Below are 22,055 nucleotides of genomic sequence, written 5' to 3' on the forward strand. Positions count from 1 at the left end.
TTGTCTCACAATTCCAAGGTGTATATGTAAATACGGTGGTTTAAATTCAGAGAAAAGGTGTATACAATGGTGCAAAAATAGCACCTCTATACAAACTGATACTTCGTCCCTTAACACTTATCATGAGCTTATAGAAGGAACAATAAAGTTGATTGTTGGGTATGTAGTCACCATGTTATTCAGGGAATGTTGTGCTAATGTCTATCTCATTGCACTTAAATCAAACAACACTTCACTCACTATGTGGAGCTCACACACTTGAAACTTATATTGTCACAGGTTCCCTAGGTTTAAAATTAACAAGGTATCCAAGGTATGATCAGGACAACATCAAGTGTATTAACAAAAAGGTACAGGAGTTGAAGGTACTTATTTGGGAACCAGTGTTTGTAATACAATCTTACAAAATTAAACTTGTTTGGGGATCTTTTAGAGATCATTAAATATATACGAAAACCTAATAAAAATAATGTGTGAATGCATTAATAAACTGTGTAATAACAGAAGGAATGTAGGGGTACAATGAAACGGAATCGGTATGATTTACCACCGGCCTCTAAGTGCCTAAACCTAAGCCCCCCTTCCCCGCTGCCTAAACCTAAGTTCCCCGGGGGGTGCCTAACCCTAACCTCTCCCTGGGGGTGCCTAACCCTAACCCTCCCTCCCCCTAGCCTAACCCTAACTTCCCAGGGGGGTGACTAACCCCAAGTCCCCCCCGGGAGTCCTAAACCTAACCCTCCCCCCCCACGGCTGTCCGCGTTGGCGACCGGCATCCCTTCGATCGGGATGCCAGGCGCCGGTCTCCCGGTATAGGTAAACTGACAGGCATTGGGAATTCGATGCCTGTCATATGACAGTCGGGAAGCCGGCTGTCAGTATAAGGTCCGCCGGCTTCCCGACTGTATACCCAATGAAACATACAGTCATCGTATTGCAGAATGTGACAAGCAAGAAGAAAGCGTGGATGAAAAGAGTGCCTGTTACAGCTGCAACTTCAGGATATTGTGTCACATTTCAAACAGTATATGGGTTAAAGTTTAGAAAAAATAAAATAAAGGTTAAATGAAGTTACTCGGGTTAAAAATGAATTTGCTGAACAAATAAACGTGAGGGTGTAGTTCCCGACAGCTGGTTCACCTGGTTGAACCCCAGTACCTAGTTCGCATGGGTTGGAAATTGGTTAAGCAATATGATGCACACATTAGGAAGGTTAATATTTTTTTGTCATGATGATGTTGTTGCATTTCTATATATTAGGGAAATGTTTCAAGAAGATGTTCCAATGCATTAAGAAGAAATCAGACGATGCAATTTATGATAGATATGAACTTTCTTCTGAGTTGTGTTCAGAATGTTCAGAGGATGGACTGATGACACAGGAATATGTGATCGTACATATTCCTCAGCAATTCACGAATATCTGCATGCTTGTGTATTTCACTATTACTTTTATTGCAATTAAGAATGTATAGAAATATTAAAATGATATTTAGTATTAGTTAGGGGTGAGCGGGTTCGGATTTCTGAAATCCGAACCCCCCCGAGCCCCCCCGATCCGAGTCCGATCCGAGTCAGGCTCGACTTTTCCCGCCTGACTCGGATCTGACATCGAGGCAAAACGTCATCATCCCGCCTTCCGAGTCTCACGGGTTTTGGATCCTATATAAGGTACCCGCGTCGGCGCCATTTTCTCACTCGGCTGTGGACAGTGAAGAGGGAGGGTGGGAGTTAGTGCTGTGTAGTGTAGTGTAGTGCTGCTGTTGTCCACTACTTCAAAGTCCATAGGGGCTGGCTGTGTTGTGCTGTGCTGCTGTTGTTAATAGGGGCTGTGTCCACTACTTCAAAGTCCATAGGGGCTGGCTGGACTGTGTTGTGCAGTCAGTTCTCCATAGGGGCTGTGTCCACTCCAAAGTCCTGTGCAGTGTCCCAGTCCTAAAGGGGTGCTGTAGTGTTGTCCAGGGGGTGCTCTGTCCATCAGGGGTGCTCCCCCCAAGTGCTAAAAAAATAATATATTTTCTGTGTTTGTGAATTGTGTGCGCAGTAGCCGCACGTGCATCAACAAAGTAGTGCCAAGCGTGCACCTGTGTCATAAGTAAAGGGCCGGCTGGCTTGACCGTTAAGGGTGCTGTAACCCCCGAAAGTACACTCCAGTCCAAACCAAAAAAAAAATTATTTTCTGTGTTTGTGAATTGTGTGCGCAGTAGCCGCACGTGCATCAACAAAGTAGTGCCAAGCGTGCGCCTGTGTCATAAGTAAAGGGCCGGCAGGCTTGACCGTTAAAGGGTTTTGTAACCCACAAAGTACACTCCAATCCAAAAAAATATATATTTTCTGTGTTTGTGACTTGTGTGCACTGTGGCTGCACGTGCATCAACAAAGGAGCAGCGCCAAGCGTGCGCCTGTGTCCCATAAGTAAAGAGCTGGCTGGCTCATTTCTTAAAGGGTGGTGTAACCCACAAAGTGCACTACTCTCCAGCAAAAATAAAAAAATATTTTCTGTGTTTGTGTGCGCTTTAGCCGCACGTATATATATCAATATAACATAAATGGAGGACCAAACTTTCTCCGATAAAAATAAAATAGGGAAAGATCAAGAACCACTTCCTCCTAGTGCTGTTGCTGCTGCTGGGAGTTGTTCATCATCCCAGAGAGGAAGTAGGAACATCACTACTTTTACTAAACAATTGACCCTCCAACAGTCCCTAGCGATGAGGATGAAGTACGACAGCAGTCATCCTGAAGCAAAACGTATAACTGAGGCCTTGACTGCTATGTTGGTGTTAGACGTGCGTCTGGTATCCGACATTAGTGCAGTGGGATTTAGACAATTGATGGAGGTAGTGTGTCCTCGGTTCCAAATCCCGTCTAGATTCCACCTGCATCCTCAAAGCAGCAGCGACAAGCGTGCGTCTGTCTGTTAAAGGGTGGGGACACCCTCAAAGTGTGCTACACAAACAATAAAAATATTCTTCTTCTTTTTTCTGTCTATGTGAATTGTGTGGGCTGTAGCCGCACCTGCATCCTTAAAGCAGCAGCGACAAGCGTGCGTCTGTCTGTTAAAGGGTGGTGACACCCTCAAAGTGTGCTACACAAACAATAAAAATATTCTTCTTCTTTTTTCGGTCTTTGTGAAATGTGTGGGCTGTAGCCGCACCTGCATCCTTAAAGCAGCAGCGACAAGCGTGCGTCTGTCTGTTAAAGGGTGGTGACACCCTCAAAGTGTGCTACACAAACAATAAAAATATTCTTCTTCTTTTTTCTGTCTTTGTGAATTGTGTGGGCTGTAGCCGCACTTGCATCCTCAAAGCAGCGCGACAAGCGTGCGTCTGTCTGTTAAAGGGTGGTGTAACCCTCAAAGTGTGCTCCACAAACAATAAAAATATTCTTTTTTTTTTTCTGTCTTTGTGAATTGTGTGGGCTGTAGCCGCACTTGAATCCTCAAAGCAGCAGCGACAAGCGTGCGTCTGTCTGTTAAAGGATTACATCGGTGACAGCATCCAAGTAGGCATGTCAGACAGTCCGTACCTGTACTGGCAGGAAAAAGAAGCAATTTGGAGGTCCCTGTACAAACTGGCTCTATTTTACCTGAGTTGCCCCCCCTCCAGTGTGTACTCCGAAAGAGTGTTTAGTGCAGCCGGGAACCTTGTCAGCGAAAGGCGTAGGAGGTTGCTTCCACAAAATGTGGAGAAGATGATGTTCATAAAATGAATTATCAACTCTTCCAGGGAGACCAGCCTCCAGAACGTACAGAGGGACCTGTGGTTCCAGCAGGGACGAATTAATACTCTGTGAGGATGAGGATGTACACACTGAAGAGGGTGAGGAATCGGTGGATGAGGAGGATGAGGATGACATCTTGCCTCCGTAGAGCCAGTTTGTGCAGGGACAGATAAATTGCCAGCTTGTTTTGTGGGGGCCCAAATGAACCAATCATTTCAGCCACAGTTGTGTGGCAGACCCTGGCGCTGAAATGATTGGTTTGTTAAAGTGTGCATGTCCTGTTTATACAACATAAGGGTGGGTGGGAGGGCCCAAGGACAATTCCATCTTGCACCTCTTTTTTTTCTTTGCATTATGTACAGTTTGGGGCCTAGTTTTTCAATGCCATCCTGTCTGCCACTGCAGTTTCACGCCTAGATGGGTCACGTGTTTGTGCCGCCCACTCGTGTCGCTTAGCATAGTCATCCAGCTACCTCGGTGCAACCTTTTGGACATAAAAACACTATTGTGAGGTTTGAGGTATTCAGAATAGACTGGAAATGAGTGGAAATTAAGGTTATTGAGGTTAATAATAGCATAGCAGCAGAAAAACCTACAAATTCTGTGATTTTAGCTGTTTTTATGCTTTTTTTCAAAAAAATACAGATCCAAAACACAAAACCCAGAACCCAAAACACGGAAGGGTGGTTTTGGCAAAACCAATCCAGATCCAAAACACGAAGAAAGATCCAGATCCAAAACCAAAACACAAAACACGAAAAGTGGCCGGTGCACACCCCTAGTATTAGTATAGTTGTGTGAGATGCAGCTGGGTAGCATTTGTTGAATGGTCTCAGGCCTGGAGATGATTAGAGGCCTACCCTCCCTCTCCAAAGTAAATAGATGAATCCCTGTTGCATCAGTTATTTTGTTTAATATATTATCCAAAAGGTATATTAAATGATGTATTAATAAGTATATAGAGTAGTGTTTATTTCTATGCAGGTGTAATTAACTGTATATATATAACTGGAAGTATAGTATAAAGCTCATGAGAGAAAGAGGGAGGGGGCAGTCGTGGGAACACTCGGAGGAAGGAGGAGAGAGCACACAATGAGGGTCTGCAGGGTGCCGTTGCCGTACGTATGTATGAATTGGCTGGAATGCTGCACTGGGAGTCATAAATTTATTTTACAAGTATTCCTACTGCTGCTGAAATAACCTAAGTGTTCTGTTTTGTTGTAACTCTGCATTGGCAAAATACATGTATAAATATGCTGTCTTTTAGTAAAAGCATTGTCATTTATTTTAGAATCTATATTGGTGTGAATTATTATTATCCTTTATAGCAAGTAAGGTTTATAAATAAATTTGGAACACATTGCGTTATCAGCTGGTATGCATTGCTTCTGAATATATACCACCAGTGGCGGGATGGAGCAAGGAAGGCAGGACCAAGCAAAGAGGGTTGGACAACGATGTGAATTCTAGACACAGCCTATCTGTTGAAAGATGTTCTGATTTCCTGGCTGCCTGGAGGAATCCCATATGGGTGGCAACCCTGCTAGTAATAATGGAAAAGGGCTTTTCTTAACTTTCAGATGCTAGCAAGTATTTTGCCCCCCCCCATTTCACTACTTGTATATACATGCATACAAAACACAACAGATACCATATAATGTACCGTAAAATAATGTAAACACTTTTATTTGCTGGCTATCATTTCTTATTCATGTTGACATCCATCATGTTGACACTTTTGAAATGTTGATATAATTACAATGTCTACAAAATGTCCCTAGCAACTTACCTGACACAGTGGGTCCTGCTGCTCAAGCAGTGTATTCCAGTACTAGCGGTGGTGTCAGAATGACGTCTGGAGAATCCTGCAGCAATTCCGGCAACAAGTATGACTAGTCTTAGCCCCTATTCCTAACCCTCCCCCTAGTGCCTAACTCTCCCATTCAATTGCTTAAGCCTCTCCATAGTGCCTAACCCAAACCCTCCCTCTGCTGGTCCATGCAGAATGTCGACATTTTGGATGCTGACATTCTGTGCATGCTGACATGTTCATTGTTGACATAACGGTCGGCAGAATATTAGCATTGTAAATGTCGACATTATGACTACATCTCATTTATCAAACATAGGTTCGGATTCAACTAGCCACGATAAGCCACATTTGTGCAATAAGTTCGCACAAGTGAAAACTTTTTGCACAAACGTGGCTCAACGTGCAACCCTATTAGCTGCAGATTGTTGGCAGTGCAAAATCTCCATAGGTAAAAGGCGCAAAAAGTTTATCATGTCAGAGCAGGTGAAAAGTTATGCAAAATCCCTATTTTTGGCTAAAAATGTCAGGACTTGGGTCAGATCCCCTTGGACACCCCCCTTAATGACTAATTAGGCAAAAATATATTTTTTAATTAGCTTAATTTTGCCAATAATGACATGTCATTTTTGGGGTGAAAAAGTAAAAAAGTGTTGAAAAATGTTTTTTAAAGTATGGGGATAGGTACTGAGGGGGAGGGGGCTGTAAGGATGGGACATGTGTGTTTGGGATTGCAGGTGCAAGTGACAGGTGTATATTTCATTTTATTTTAAAATGCACTTTTATGACACAAAAACATACTTACAGCCATATTAAGGTACCCCCAATTTAACTACATCATTTATTTTTCCCCAAAATATTGATTTCTATCATTTTTTCACTGTTAGAGAAAAATGCATACAACAGCCATTTGACACAAATTAAAAACCCTACACCCTTTGATTTTGGCCATTAATACACTTCTACACTATTACCCTATCTTAGTTTACATTTAGATGGGGTACGGGCAGATTTCTCAATTTTCAGCTGCACTTTTCACCGCCAACAGCAAGAACATTTTTCAGGGCGAATACCACATCACATAATTTGCAATAGGATTGCGCGAATCCTTGCAGCCGTGATATACGTGGAAAGTGACACATTCAGGCGAACAGTGCAAAAAGTTTACACATGTGAAAAGTTAACATTTTTGCGGCTAATTGAATTTCCCCCAAAGTATATGAATGTAGTATTTTCCATTCTAGAGTAAATATAATGTACATTTTAAATATATACCAATATATATATAAAATAAATTGATATAACAATGTTTCTCTGTTATATATAGCCCATTTCAATAACTGTGAGTTCATAATTATTCTCTGCATTACTGACTCATAAACATACTAACAGCCAAGAGCTGATTATCTTTAATTGTAAAGTACAGCAAAATGCTATATAAGTTGGTAGGGATAAGTTTAGAAGTATGTCTTATGACTTTACAGCCTGCTTTCTTACCTTATGGACATAGAGCATGACTTTCAATGATCCTTCAATTTGGGCTCTGGGGAGAAGACCCCAACCTGCCTACATCCTTTTCCAGCTCTGGAGCACTACTGATACTAAGGAGATCACTTCCTACTTCCTATTGAAGATGTACTAAATGTTTTTTTGTTTTCTTTTTATCTACATGAGCTTCTGGTAACAAAAGGTATTTAGAACTTATACAAAAATGAAAATATCTGCCACTATGAAATCACAAAACTATATATAAATAAAATAATACTATACATCTATGTCCTCGTACACCGGTTCCTTTTACAATATATGGTGCGACAAGCCTTTTGCAATTCCTTTGCTGTGAACTTTTTCCACAACTTTGTTACTTTTCCCTCATTGTGCTACTTGTTCCTCAATTTGGCATCTTGGCTTCCAGTGTACTACAGTAGGTACTTAGCAAAAGTGTTTTGGTGTGGCTAAGTAGCAAAGACCGTGACGCATTAAATGAGGCTGTTTGCGTGATTTGAGGACAGGTGTATGAGGACACATCTGTATTTTTCTGTTCACTATAGTTTGAAAACATCAAATCAGTAGAACATATCTAAATAGATAACTCACTGCTAGTTACAAGCACATACTGTAATATTTGATGTATTACTGTAACTAATGTTTTAGACTAAACTCACCTCCTCAAGGCGGGATTTTTGACTTGACAACACCCACTCATCAAGATGTGTAATGAGATTTTGTATTCCAGTGTGTTTGAAAAAGCCAGCATATTTAGTCATCAACTCATATTCTACTGTGGGTTCCTTATAAAAAATAGAAAAACAAATAAATCAAATTCTCATACAAATTAACTGAGATTAGTCGGAAAATGTAATACAGTAAGTTGCGAGTCTCCAGCGAGTTTGGTCTGATGTGATAGGTTTCAATTTAGAGGTTAAGTTGGATGAAGCTGCGGCTGTCTGGCTTTTGTTTGCCATAGTCGCATCAGTGGCTTTATGCTAATTCCACTACAAAGCCCTTTCCTGGTGTACAACTGTGTTTCCAAATGTGTAAGGTCTATAGATGCTGCATTACCATATAGTGCATCTTTAGATGATCTGATGCTGCGTCCTCAAAGAAGCCGGTGGGAGCCATCTATTTGCACAAGATGCCTTCTGCTGCATTAGCATTTTATCACTCAGCCTTTGGATACAAAGACACAGCAGCTGTGGGATCTCTGGGCCTGATTCAGACCCGCTTGCGAGTGCTGAGCGCTCGCAAGCGAGTCGATGTTGCCCAAGTGCGCATGCGCACGACGGAGGCGGCTCCGTCAAGCGCATGCGCGAGACCCGAATAACGATGGCCAAGCCGTCATTATGGGTCTCGCACCAAAGGGGGCGTGCTGTTGATGGTGATTGACAGCACGCTCCCTTTGGTGGGCGTGCCGGGGGCGTGGCTGCCCAGACGGAGGCGTTCCCATGGTGATGTCAGTGGGAGTGCTTTTGGCTCTGATAGAGCCAAAAGCACTTCAGGGCTTGCGGCAGCGAGACCCTACCGCAAGGGTCTCGTCGCAATCCCGATGGTCATGATGGTCTTGACCATCGCGACCATCATTTTGGCCGCTCGCTATAGCTGTGGGTGGTCACCCACAGCTATGCAAGCATCTGGCTCTGAATCAGGGCCTCTGTACCCTGGATGCCTACATGGGCCAAACAGGACCTATGCCATTGTATTGAGTAAGTACTGTAATACACAGGTAAACAAGGTGTGTCAGTTTTATTTTAATAAAATACTTTGAAATTCAGTTTCCTTGCTTTTTTCTTACTTTGTTTACAGGTGGACCACAGGTACCAGCAGGCCCTTGATGCCCAGGCATACCGGCATTTGTGGTTCTCCAAGTGTTAGCCTGCTCTGCCAGCCTTGCTGGGGCCAGTAATGAACAATATTATTTATAATATTAAGTACTCATTACCTACGTACCCAAAGCCCTGTGGGTAGGGAGAAGAGCCCTAGTTCTATAAGCACTCTGTGGGTCTCCCCTCAATGGCTCCACTAGCCCTGGCTGGTCAAGTCTGTCTGTTGCTGGTAATGGAAAATTGAGAGGACACTGCACTGTTTGTGGCCCTGATTTTTCCAATACCAGTCTAGGCACTAGACTAGTGCAGGTTTTGCTTAGAGGGGGATGCTACACATTTTTTTCTTAAAATTCCTCCATTTAAACTTCATTAAAATAAATGGTGTACATTTGCAGCTATGTTACTGCTTCCATCCCATCTATTGCTTATCAAGTTATTTCTAGGTTTAAAAATGAAGAGCAAGCAAAGGGGCCACTCTTTAAGCAATTAAAACTTAACTTAGGATACAATAAACAAACAAACAAACCTGGTAGTAGAATAAAACTTTTCCTCCTGCCTGACCATTACAGCAACAGGGACTATAATGATATTGTATTCAAATACAGTAAATATACTTTAATATGGAGTTGTTCCCCCTTTTGCAGCTATAAACAGCTTCCTCTTGGAAGGTTTTCCACAAGATTTTGGAGAGTTTCTGTGGGAATTTGTGCCCATTCATTCTGTTGAGCATTTATGAGGTCAGGCACTGGTGTTAGACAAGAAGGCCTGGCTCGCATCTCCGTTCCAATTCATCCTTCTAAATGTGCTCGATGGGGTTGAAGTCAGGGCTTTGGGCCTGATTCAGGTTGGTTTGCAAGGCTGCGTTTGCACGCATCCCGCTAGCTGCGAAAATGTGCTAATGACTGCAATCGCACAGCAACCGCAGCTCTATACCAAGATGCCCACCACTGTATAAAGCCGTCCACTTCCTATGACATGCATCCGCAAGTCAGCAAAAACATCGGTAACATCGAGTAACATCGGAACTATCCGCACAGTTGTGGTTGAACTGACCCTACTGCACAAACTGCTAAACTTCCTGTCGCCATCTAGACCTCTGCCAGCGTATGCTATCTCAGGGGCTTAATTATGCATGCCCCTGTAACAGCGTTCAAATGCCCAGTCACGCCTGCATTTCTCTGACCACCTCCCCATCACCACCCTCAAATGGTCACTTCCTGTCAATCACTGTGTGAGGACTCTGCATGCTCACTGCGATCACTTCCCGCTCACAGTGGCCGGTTTATGTATGCACACTGCATCTTATACGCATGCACAGAATGCAAACATCGGCTGGCTGCATGCAAACGCAGCCTTGCGAACCAACCTGAATCAGGCCCTCTGTGTGGGTCAATCAAGTTCTTTCACACCGAACTCATCAAACCATATCTTTATAGTCCTTGCTTTGTGCACTGGGGCACAGTCATGCTGGAATAGAAAAAAGCCTTCCCCAAACTGTTGCCACAAAGTTGGAAGCATAGCATTGTTCAAAATGTCTTCGTATGCTGAAGCATTAAGATTGTCCTTCACTGGAGATAAGGGGCCTAGCCCAAACTCTAAAAACAGTCCCATTCCATTATCCCTCCTCCACCAAACTTCACAGTTGGTACAATACAGTCAGGCAGGTTACATTCTCCCAGCATTTGCCATACCCAGACTCGCGCATCTGACTGCCAAACAGCGTGATTCATCACTCCACAGAACACGTTTCCACTGTCCAGTGTAGGTGTGCTTTACACCACTCCATCCGGTGCTTGGCTTGGACATGGTGATGTGAGGTTTGCATGCAGCTGCTTGGCCCTGTAAACCCATTCCATTAAGCTTCCGCTGCACAGATATCTTGCTCACATTTACGCCAGTGGAAGTGTGGAACTCTTCAGCTGTGCAATCACAGCTGTGACTTCTACGCACCATGCGCCTTAGCAGTTGTTGACCCCGCTCTGTGATTTATGTGGTCTTCCGATTTGTGGCTGAGTTGCTGTTGTTCCTAAATGCTTCCACTTTCTTATAATAGCACTTACTGTTGGCCGTGGAATATCCAGCAGGGATGAAATTTCATGAACTGTCTTATTGCAAAGGTGGCATCCTATCACAGTACTATGCCTGAAGTCACTGAGCTCTTCAGAATGACTCAGTTTGTTTGAGAAATGTTTGCAAACGGAGACTGCATGGCTAGGTGCTTAATTCAATACACCTGTGGCAACGGGTCTGAATAAAACACCTGAATTCAATAATTAACAAATGTAACCAAACACTTTTGTCCATATAGTATTTATATATATATATATATATATATATATATATATATGTGATATAAATTGGTATAAGTGGCGCACAAGGCTCATAAACGATACATGTGATAAATCAAAGAAAATAGTGAATTCAAGTGAACCACATAAAAATGTTTCAACAACACTCCGTATTTAAGGTGGCTGTCGCACCTTCCAATATGTGATCTATTCAAAAAATCACCAGAGTAATAGAAGTATAAAGGGTGAAGGAGCGGCGCCTTCAGTGCACCAGTTTTTATAGCAGGAGTTTTTAGACCAAGTCCATAAGGTCCAAATATATGTCCTTGCAGTGTCTTCGTGTAAATCCCACGATGTAAATCTCAAAAGAAACAAAGAAAAAAAACAAACATAGTGTAGTCTGAAACAATATATATATATACGTTCAGTACGTGCTGACGTGCAAAAGTAGTGACGTTAACACAATAATAGCCGTGTATTGGAAAACACTCCACTCGTGTTAAGAGACAGAACTCCAGTACCCAGAATATATAAAATAGCCTTGTGTCAGCTGTTTACTGTCTTATATCAGGATAACAGGTATCTTTCTTTCAATCCTTTTCTAGGTCCAGGGACTGAGTTCAAATGTACATGCAAATATAGCAAAAAGGGAGAGCTCAACATGTTTCGTCCCTCTGTGATCTCTGGGGGCTTCCTCAGGAGTGGATACAGAGACCACAGAGGGACGAAACGCATTGAGCAGTACTTAGCAGGACCTCCTGTTATACCTCCACACTGTTGGACAGATAAGCTCTTTTAAATTTGGTACATTGTATGAGTTTTTATGTTGTTTTCATTAAAGTGTATATGTTAAAAACGTATTACACTATTGGAGGCTCTCCCTTTTTGCTATATTTGCATGTACATTTGAACTCAGTCCCATAGCTCTCTTTTGTTGTTGAGTGCTGTACCTTCTGCTATTGTATGTACGTATATATATATATATATATATATATATATATACACATATACACACACATATATAGTGATAGAAGCACTGGATAAGTTTGGAATGGCTTCTATGTGTGTCCCAGATTCCTGTCCTATGTGTTTTGAAACCCACAGGAGACGTCTGCTTGAAAAAGACTAGAAAAGTCGGCTTTGGTGAAAAGTCGTAATGGGTCCTGGGGGTGTGGATGTGAGGAGAGGGAGGGCTCCATACACAGGCCACTCCAGGTGTTGGGCCTTTCAGTCTGGTAGCAGGCTCATTAGGGCTTGCACCTGGAAATGGCTGATATAAGCTGGGTTTAGTTGTGGCTGAGTGTCTCACACTTGGGAGAGCAGGCTGCAGGCTAGCTTGCTCTGAGACACTGTTTGATACAAACCTGTAAGTACTGGGACGTGAACTTGTTTAGTGTTCTGATAGTGAGGGAACATACTATGTTATTGTTGTTTTTTTAAAATAAATAAATAAATAAATCGATATTCAAGTTTTTCAACAAATTGTTTCCTGTTGAATCTTGAATCAACATAGGGGTCAGATCTGTCGAAGTCGAATAATTGCATGCAACCGGAATTCAACTGTTATCGGACGATTTGGTCGTCTGATTTATGTTGGTACAATCCATGATGCACCATTGCATGTGCACGCACCCAGTGTGCACACGTACCCACACATTCGCACAACACTAAATAGTGAATAATATACAACACTCTCACACTGACAAACACAATATTCATGCAGGGTTTAGTTAGTAATGAGAAACAGCTTCTGTATACATGTCTGAGAAAAGTAATTAAAAAAAATACACCAGTATACTGTGAGTGTTTTACATATAAATTGAGAAGCCCCGCATACAGACAAGTATGGCTGTGGCAATTGAAATATAACCCAGACACTGATATGCACAATTGAATTTGTCTGAATGAGAAACAATGGTCAGAGGTTTGCTTAAGAAGTACTGACAAGTGTATTCTAAATAGGCAGAGGTAAACCTTTGATTAGCTATCAGACAAAGTGGCAATGGCAGTCAGCTGGGGGTCTCTACCCTGCTTGAAATTGAACCTAGCTGCTTGTAACACCTTGCACTGTAGTTTTAAAATATGTTAGATAGGGATAAAAAAAAATATTAACCAATAATAAATACACTGAATTGCATAACACACACATATAGACTTATCATAAGCACTCTACACATAAACGCACCACGCATATTAGCAACTTTACGCAAGATTCTCTTACACATACACAAATTTCCTAAAAGGTTCCTTAGTATAAAGGCTAATATTAGAAGGTTTATTCGTTATTGTATAATGTTATAAAATACATGTATTTGATAGCTAAGGTTTAGTATGTAGTAGCCACATCGTGTTATTCTAAACCACATTTTATTTGCAGATCTCTGGTTCCATCAGCAAGGAGATCGCAGAAGGCATTCGCGATATGAATTATAGGTTAGAATGTATTTCTGTATGTAGTGTCTATTGATTAGTTAAAACACACACAAAGAGCCATTGGAGGGCTGAACTACCATTGTACCAACTGACCTATGACAGAAGAACCAAGAAGAAGAACCTATAGGATTATGCAACTCATTTCTATTGTATTGCCTATCTCTGCAAGGGTCTATATGCAAGCTCCCTGAACCTGCTAGTCAGCCATCATATTCTTTCTGTTGATGGAGGCTTCACCTTTGATGCCGGAAATCTGGATCCAGAGCGCCTGCGTAATGTATTGACTGTACTTTGTTTATGTATAATCTTTTGTGCTAATTGTATTTAGATCACAGCGTGTAACTATCTGCTTTTTGGTGAATAATATCTTTTTGTGCTTCGGAACCACAATCCAAGTCTGGAAAGCAATTATTTCTTGTGCGACCTATACCACTATTTAGCGACATTTTGGGAATAAAGGTTATTAGGAATTGATAAATGGGGGCTCATCCAGCGAAGTCACGCTACCACTCACATGGTAACACACGGTTATTGGTCTCTCACCAAATGGGTGGATGGTGCCATAAGCAGGAAAGAACGCTTTGCCTTCGAACACCTGCTACCACTTTGTTGCTGAGAGACCACTATCCGTTATTGTGTGAGTTTAAGGAGCGCTGATTAGAATCCAGGGACAAGGGAGGAAAAAGTTTGTTTTCCTTCGTTGATAAAATTTCATGTTAAAAGGGGAAGTCGCACAATAGCGTAAGGGTAATAATACATTTTGTGTAGCGGTTGCATTATTGTGTATGCGACTAGTCACACAATAGTGTATACGTATTTCCTGTATTGCCGCCGTCTGTTTAAACAAAGCCGTTGAGATTGCATTGTGATATTGATAGCGTGATAGCATGGTTTTAAATATCTTAATTGGTGCTGCCATATCTGGGTAAACGTTTATTTTTCTGCACAGGAAAAAGGTGTGTAACAGTGAACGTGTGTTGGTAGGGGTAACATGTTCCCTAGCTAGGGGTATCGTAGGACCCTTAGGGGCTAGGCGCCTAGTGTTGGCCTAGTGGCTCGGTAGTAGAAACCGAAGTCTATACACATAGCAGGTGTAGTTGTTGTTTTGTGTTAGGTATCGGCTCTCAGTGTGATCGCAGCATTCAGTGATCAGTTAGGGTTATTGGGCATTGTGATTGAGCTGCACAGTTGTGGCATATTGTGATTGTGAACTGAGTAGTGGTGGACGAAATCACTGAAAAGAGTAAGTGTTATTGGAATGCTTAAATTCTAGCAGTGCAAAGTACTCAAAAAGGGCTCAGGTGCGTGGAAGCAGCCTGGTTATTCTTCCATAGGTGTGTGGGCGCATCTTGTTAATATCGTCCACAGGTAAGTGAAAGTAGCCTTGGCATTCTTTCACTGATTTACATCTCTATTGAAAAGTTTAGTGTTATTTTCCCAAGATAGGAGCCAAGCAAACGTTAGAGATGTTAGATGATGTGCTGCTCTTGGAAGCGCCGATTAGGTTCGGCATGACATATTATGCATACTAAGTACGGTGCGTATGCAACTAGGTACTGTGATGTATAGTTTAAAATGACGAGAATGAGTGTGAAACCATTTCCCAGAATTGGCAGCTTTGATAAGGAGGTATTGAACAATGTCCGACATAGCATCTGTATGGTGCACTCTCAAAAGAAAAAGATAAAGTATAACGATTGTTTAAAGCTATGACAGCACGAGGGGGATACGTGGCTATGGGGTGTGCATGCGACGCAAACCAGCATTGCATGCACGATGCAGGGGAGTGTGCATGCAGCGCTAAGCAGCGTTGTGTGCATGCCGCAAAATAGCGCGCACGCACAGCAAGGTAGCGTTGCCGAAGGTAATGTCAGTAGTTCACACATACCACCACTGCCCTATGTGGATGGGGGTGAAGGTACAGTCAATATCAAAAATCATTAAAAAAAATCGTAATAAGTAACTTATACCCTGATTTAAGTCACCCACAGAAAAATTTAATTATAGATGATGATGAATCCACCGTAAATTCAGCCATTGCCCAAGCTGTTAATCTGCAACCAGCAGGGGCAGCAGTTGAAACCGGTGAGAGTAGTGGAGAGCATGGCAGGAGGGGGAATATTATTAGCACTTAAAGAGTGAAACCAGCAATAAAAAAAATAAAATAAAATGTGTTTTAAAGCACCACTAGGACATTGCACCTCTAAAGAAATGTAATAAGTGTGTGTAAGCCTCAAGTAATTGTACATGTTGGTAAAATCAAGTGTCCTTGTTTACAGTAAACAGTGAGATTAAGAACTGAAGCACACTAACCCCTGCAGTATATCTGCAGTGAAACTATACAGGGTTTTTAAAGCAATGGCTCTGTTATGTAGATGATTTATTGTTGTACTCTGATTTTGTTTGTCATGTTTAATGATACTAAACTGTCGTGCTTCATTTCTCATAAACAGGGCACAAGGTTGCAAAGAACAAACTACGGCCATGCCAGACCTTGTCTAAACCCAGGGGCTACAACATAACTGTTAACAGCTGTTCCAATAACAGGGCAGACAAAGCTGCAAAAAAGGGCAGCAGGTTTAAGAATAAATATGACAGTTGATCAAAGGGTGGTTTTTCAAACTGGTGATATGCAGAAATTAATTAAGATGCAGAATTTGTGTTCCATTCAGGAAAAGGCAGTCTGGAGATCAAAGGGATGTGAGCCAGAGTCCTCTGGACTCTGGAGAGATGAACAAGGTAAGCCAGTGGCTCCCAAGGCATATTACCCAAGCTTGGCTGAGGCAGCGCACGGTCTGACTCTGACCTGCTTGAGGAAAAACATTGGGAAAACAATACCGTCCAAGTCATCACACATCCCTCCAACAGACGGACCTTTTCAGGTAATACAAATTGATTTCATCCAATTACCACCCTGCAGAAATCTTAAGTGTGTATTAGTTTGTGCAGATGTGTTTTCTAATTGGATAACAGGCATATCCAGCTGCCACTAATACTGCTGTATTCACTGACAAAAAGGCTGTACAGGAGTTTGTATGCAGATACGGTATCCCTAGAATTATTAAAAGTGATAGTGGTACTCTATTTCACAGGTGATGTCTTCCAGAACATGTGTAAGTTGATGGGTAATAATGGCGCCAGGACCACCCCCAGGTCGCCTCTTAATCTGTCCCCCTTTGAGATACTGTTCGGTAAACAACCTCATTTGATTGTCCACAGGATGATTTAAAGGGTAATAATGAGGTTACTGTGAGGTATCTTATAAAAATGAGTAAGCTATTGAAACAACAACAGCAGAAATTGAAAATATTGTCACCTGATATGCCTGAGACAAACTGTCATGATGTTGAACCTGGAGAATATGTAATGATCCGTAATTTCTTATGTTCAGGTTGTTTGACTGACCGTTGGGAAGGACCATATCAGGTGCTGCTGACAAGTACGACATCTGTGATAGTAGCCGAGAGAGATACCTGGGTCCATTCCAGCCACTGCAGAAAGGTTAATCACCCAGAGGAGATACAAGGCAGAATCGAGGCAGATATCATGGGCCTGTCGATTGCGTGCATGTTCCAGGAGAGTTGGTGACTGCAGTGGAACACCTGAGCTAGAGAAATATACAGACCACTATTCCAGCAATGGAATGGTGGGCTGTGATTATGGGGGGGTCTTTCTTCCTGGGTTTTTTTTCATTTTAGTTTGTCTTGGGATGTCTCATTTCTGTGACGGAGGATAGAGGATGGAGAGGGGAGCTGATGGTAATATCAATGGAGTGGAGTTGGGAGAAGGAGCAATACAGTCACAAGGGCGGTACCTGAACAAACCCAGTACAGTAATTGTTAAGAGAGCTGTTATTCTGGAAACTCAGAGACAGTGTGAGGGTCTATCATCTGAGGATTATTGTATGTGTGAATTTTGTGGGTCCATAGTCGAATGTGCCTCGATTCCGCCTTGTATCTCCTCCGGGTGATTAACCTTTCTGCAGTGGCTGGAATGGACCCAGGTATCTCTCTCAGCTACTTTCACAGATGTCGTACTTGTCAGCAGCACCTGATATGGTCCTTCCCACCGGTCAGACAAACGGTGCCAGCCTAAGTAAAAGCAGTATTGGGGTGGGTATCCTTTAGAGGATTATCATACTATGGTGGGCAAAGTTTTAAACCAGACTGACTGTTGGGTGTGTTCTCATGTCCCTCAGGGACAGCATAATGTAGGGTTAGTGCCATTTCCATTGAATGTCTCTGAGGTTATAGAATTGCAACAAGGAAAGACGCTGGATGGAAAATTTCTACACACCAAACCACCTTATTTTAAACTCCACCAGTACCAAGTAGATAAATCACTTTTATGTTTGAACATCACCAACTTCAAGAAACCAGGAAGTTGGGAGGTGACGGGGTATAACCAGATGATGACCTTCTCACTAAGAGCTGATAGTGAACCTATAAATCTTGAACTTTTACACACAATTAGACTAGGTGGAAGACACTTTTGGTATAAATATACACTAAGTTCCACCAAAGAAATGGTTGGTAGGGTACCAGAAGGGTATTGTGCCAAGGTATTACAACCATAAACTTGTATGAGTCAAATGGGAGAACCTGAAATAGGATCACTTGCAAGGGAAATGTGTGTGACGATAATGATGTTTATTATTCCTTATGTTCTCCCCGATGATGTATATTTTATATGTGGTAGAAAAGCATATAAGTGTCTCTCTCCGAGTTCCGAAGGTTTGTGTTATCTGGGAAGAGTACTCCCAGAGGTTATGACACTTACACATGGTGAAATGCTTGGTATTCATAAAAACACACCATCACCATATCTTCACATACACAGTATGAACACAGAGACAAAAGAAATATGAATGATACCTGGTGATGTACATAAAGCCACACAATTGATTAGTGAAACAACTGGCTGTCAAGTTTTAGTCACATTGGATCCCACCAGGATCACTCGGGGTACACTAAATTTCAGATATATTCAAGATCTTCCTAAATTAATAGATAATATCACCGAGATGTATGATGACACATTTAGGTACACAGGTAAGGAGTTACAAGCTTATAAGAAAGAACTTGTGCAACATAGGCTAGTGTTAAATTATTTAACAGCTGTTACTGGTGGATACTGTGTGACTCTAGCCACCCAGTTTGGTGTCAAGCGTTGTACATTCATCACCAATAAGTTTAATAACCCCAAGGAGGTGATAGACCAGAAGATGGATGAGATTCTGCAGTTAAAATGGGAATTTCGTAAGACCCATAATGCTTCAGTGGCTGAAGTAGAGGAAAAGGTAGAAGAGTGGTTCTCTTGGTTGAACCCTGTAAAATGGTTCTCCGGTCTAGGAAAGTGGGTCCAGCAGTTGGTTGCTAGTGTAGGTAAACTCCTGATTCTCATGGTGGTTGTCATCTTAGTAATTGGCTTACTGTATGTGCCAGGTGTGTTCCTACTGTGATGAAGTGTGGAAAAGGTACTTCTAAAACTATCAGGGAGAATGAAATCATGATGGTGCTTAGTAGCAATAATATGGATACCAAGGTAAATGACACATTGTATTACAATCCTGAACTAGAGTGTACAATCAGGTGATTGCTTAGGATTGGTCATGTATGATAAAATATTGCAAATGTTATTTTAAACACCCTAGCTAATGTAGTCTCCATTTCCCCCACTCCACTTTTATAGGTTCGATGAGATCCCACATCCTGCCCATGGTCCCGTAAGGGTTGTTTTACCCCTTCCCAAGGCACATTACTAACGGTTCAATGACCTGTGTCATACCGTATAGGACATTAGATAATAATTTATTATGCATGACTAACTAGGATAAAATTCTGATAGCGTCTTGTTTGCCATCAAAGGGTGGACTGTCAAAGTTGAATAATCGCAATTCAACTGTTATCAGACGATTTGGTCGTCTGCTGTCTGATTTTTGTTGGTACAATCCATGATGGACCATTGCGTGCGCACCCACACAGTCGCACAACACTAAATAGTGAATAATATACAACACTCTCACACTGACAAACACAATATTCATGCATGGTTTAGTTAGTAATGAGAAACAGCTTCTGTATACATGTCTGAGAAAAGTAATTAAAAAAATACACCAGTATACTGTGAGTGTGTTACATATAAATTGAGAAGCCCTGCATACAGACAAGTATGGCTGTGGCAATTGAAATATAACCCAGACACTGATATGCACAATTGAATTTGTCTGAATGAGAAACAATGGTCAGAGGTTTGCTTAAGAAGTACTAACAAGTGTATTCTAAATAGGCAGAGGAAAACCTTTGAATTAGCTATCAGACGAAGTGGCAACTGCAGTCAGCTGGGGGTCTCTACCCTGCTTGAAAGTGAACCTAGCTGCTTGTAACACCTTGCACTGTAGTTTTAAAAGATGTTAGAAAGGGATAAAAAAAAATATATGAATCCATCATAAATACACTGAATTGCATAACACACACATAGACTTTATCATAAGCACTCTACACATTAACGCACCACGCATATTAGCAACTTTACGCAAGATTCTCTTACACTTACACAAATTTCCTAAAAGGTTCCTTATTATAAAGGCTAATATTAGAAGGTTTATTCGTTATTGTATAATGTTATAAAATGCATGTATTTGATAGCTAAGGTTTAGTATGTAGTAGCCACATCGTGTTTGGTGCTATTATAAACCAAATTTTATTTGCAGATCTCTGGTTCCATCGGCAAGGAGATCGCAGAAGGCATTCGCAAGATATGAATTATAGGTTAGAATGTATTTCTGTATGTAGTGTCTATTGTATAAGTTAAAACACACACAAAGAGCCATTGGAGGGCTGAACTACCATTGTACCAACTGACCTATGACAGAAGAACCAAGAAGAACCTGTAGGATTATGCCAACTCGTTTCTATTGTATTGCCTATCTCTGCAAGGGTCTATATGCAAGCTCCCTAAACCTGCTAGCCAGTCATCATATTCTTTCTGTTGACGGAGGCTTCATCTTTGATGCCGGAAATCTGGATCCAGAGCGCCTGCATAATGTATTGACTGTACCTTGTTTATGTATAATCTTTTGCGCTAATTGTATTTAGATCACAGTGTGTAACTATCTGCTTTTTGGTGAATAATATCTTATTGTGCTTCGGAACCACAATCCAAGTCTGGAAAGCAATTATTTCTTCTGCGACCTATAACGCTATTTAGCGACATTTTGGGAAAAATGGTTATTAGGAATTGATAGATCGTAGTCCCCATGCAGTGCTAATTAGCACTCTGCCAGAGATTTCAGTGAAATCTCCTGTATTGTGCTTTTAGTACTGTACATAGGAACAAAACATAAAGTTATGCAGAAACTACAGTTTCTACATCATTTTATAAAAAAAGCTTGATTTCTAGGTTCCCATTACATTTCTGCTTCTACTTCTTATAATCATAATAAAACTGTAATATTGTAAGATTATCAGATTATCCTACAAAACAACAAAAGCTCAAGTATTTTTCTGTCTGTGTTGCATAATACTCCATCTATATCCAGTGGTGCAATATAATTGACATGCAAATTCACACAAAACAAAAGTCTGTACCTTTTGTGCAAGAATTGATGAATGCAGAACCGGTAATATGTTAGATGAAAAAATACTTGTTTCTTGTGCTGCAGATAATGAGCCCTATAAGGGAGAAAAGAAAAAGTTACTTTTGTACTGTGATAGCCACTGGAAAGTTGTATGTAGTTTGATTATAAATGAAATAGATGGAAAAGAAACAATAGACTATGTATACACATTATTTGAAATCACCTCTATCATCCTAATTTGAAGGATTTCTTAGTATTCTATGAAGGGGCAACAAAAAAAAGCAAACATCACTGCGCTAGGCAGCACAGATGGTGTAATGGTTTGCATTACTGCCTCACAGCACTGAGGTCGTGGGTTCGATACCCACTACGGCCCTAACTGTATGGAGGTTGTATATTCTCCCTGTACTTGCCTGGGTTTCCTCTGGGTGCTCCGGTTTCCTCCCACACTCCAAAAATATACTGGTAGGTTACTTGGCTTCTAACAAATATTACCCCTAGTGTGTACATGTGTGTGCACATGTGATAGGAAATATAGATTCTGAGCTCCACTGGGGCAGGGACGGATGTGAATGGCCAACTATTCTCTGCAAAGCTCTATATAAGTAACTGGTAATAAATAAATAATAAATAGGTATACTCAATATTCAGTTGAGTAAAAATCAGTATAAAAGTGTGCTCTCCATTATGAAAACATTGAGACTCAAGGTAATAAAACAATATATCTTTACTAATACATAATTATAATAAATACATAGCGGAAAAATGTTTATGAAAATGCCATAGATTATTGCTAGCAGTATCCCTGCTTATAATGGATACAATAATTAAATACACATGTAACAATTATCTAAAAATTCAGTTTTGTATGATAAATGGTGCTCCAGCCAATTAGCTCCCAA

At 41.3% G+C, this 22,055-nt stretch overlaps 1 protein-coding gene across 2 annotated transcripts in view; it reads right to left on the reverse strand.

The window, feature by feature from the left end:
- The window catches only part of LOC148501326 (uncharacterized), a 667,086-nt gene that overhangs the window by 278,766 nt on the left and 366,265 nt on the right, over nt 1-22,055 (reverse strand). For both annotated transcript variants that reach the window (XM_088450637.1, XM_088450636.1), the window contains exons 13-14: nt 21,164-21,247; nt 7,696-7,821 (exon numbers count right to left, since the gene is read on the reverse strand). In XM_088450637.1, the coding sequence (XP_088306763.1) occupies nt 7,696-7,821; nt 21,164-21,247 (210 nt within the window). The remainder of the gene's footprint in view (nt 1-7,695; nt 7,822-21,163; nt 21,248-22,055) is intronic.

This window comes from Taudactylus pleione, unplaced genomic scaffold, assembly GCF_031769625.1.
Source record: "Taudactylus pleione unplaced genomic scaffold, aTauple2 ptg000520l, whole genome shotgun sequence".
Lineage (NCBI taxonomy): Eukaryota > Metazoa > Chordata > Amphibia > Anura > Myobatrachidae > Taudactylus > Taudactylus pleione.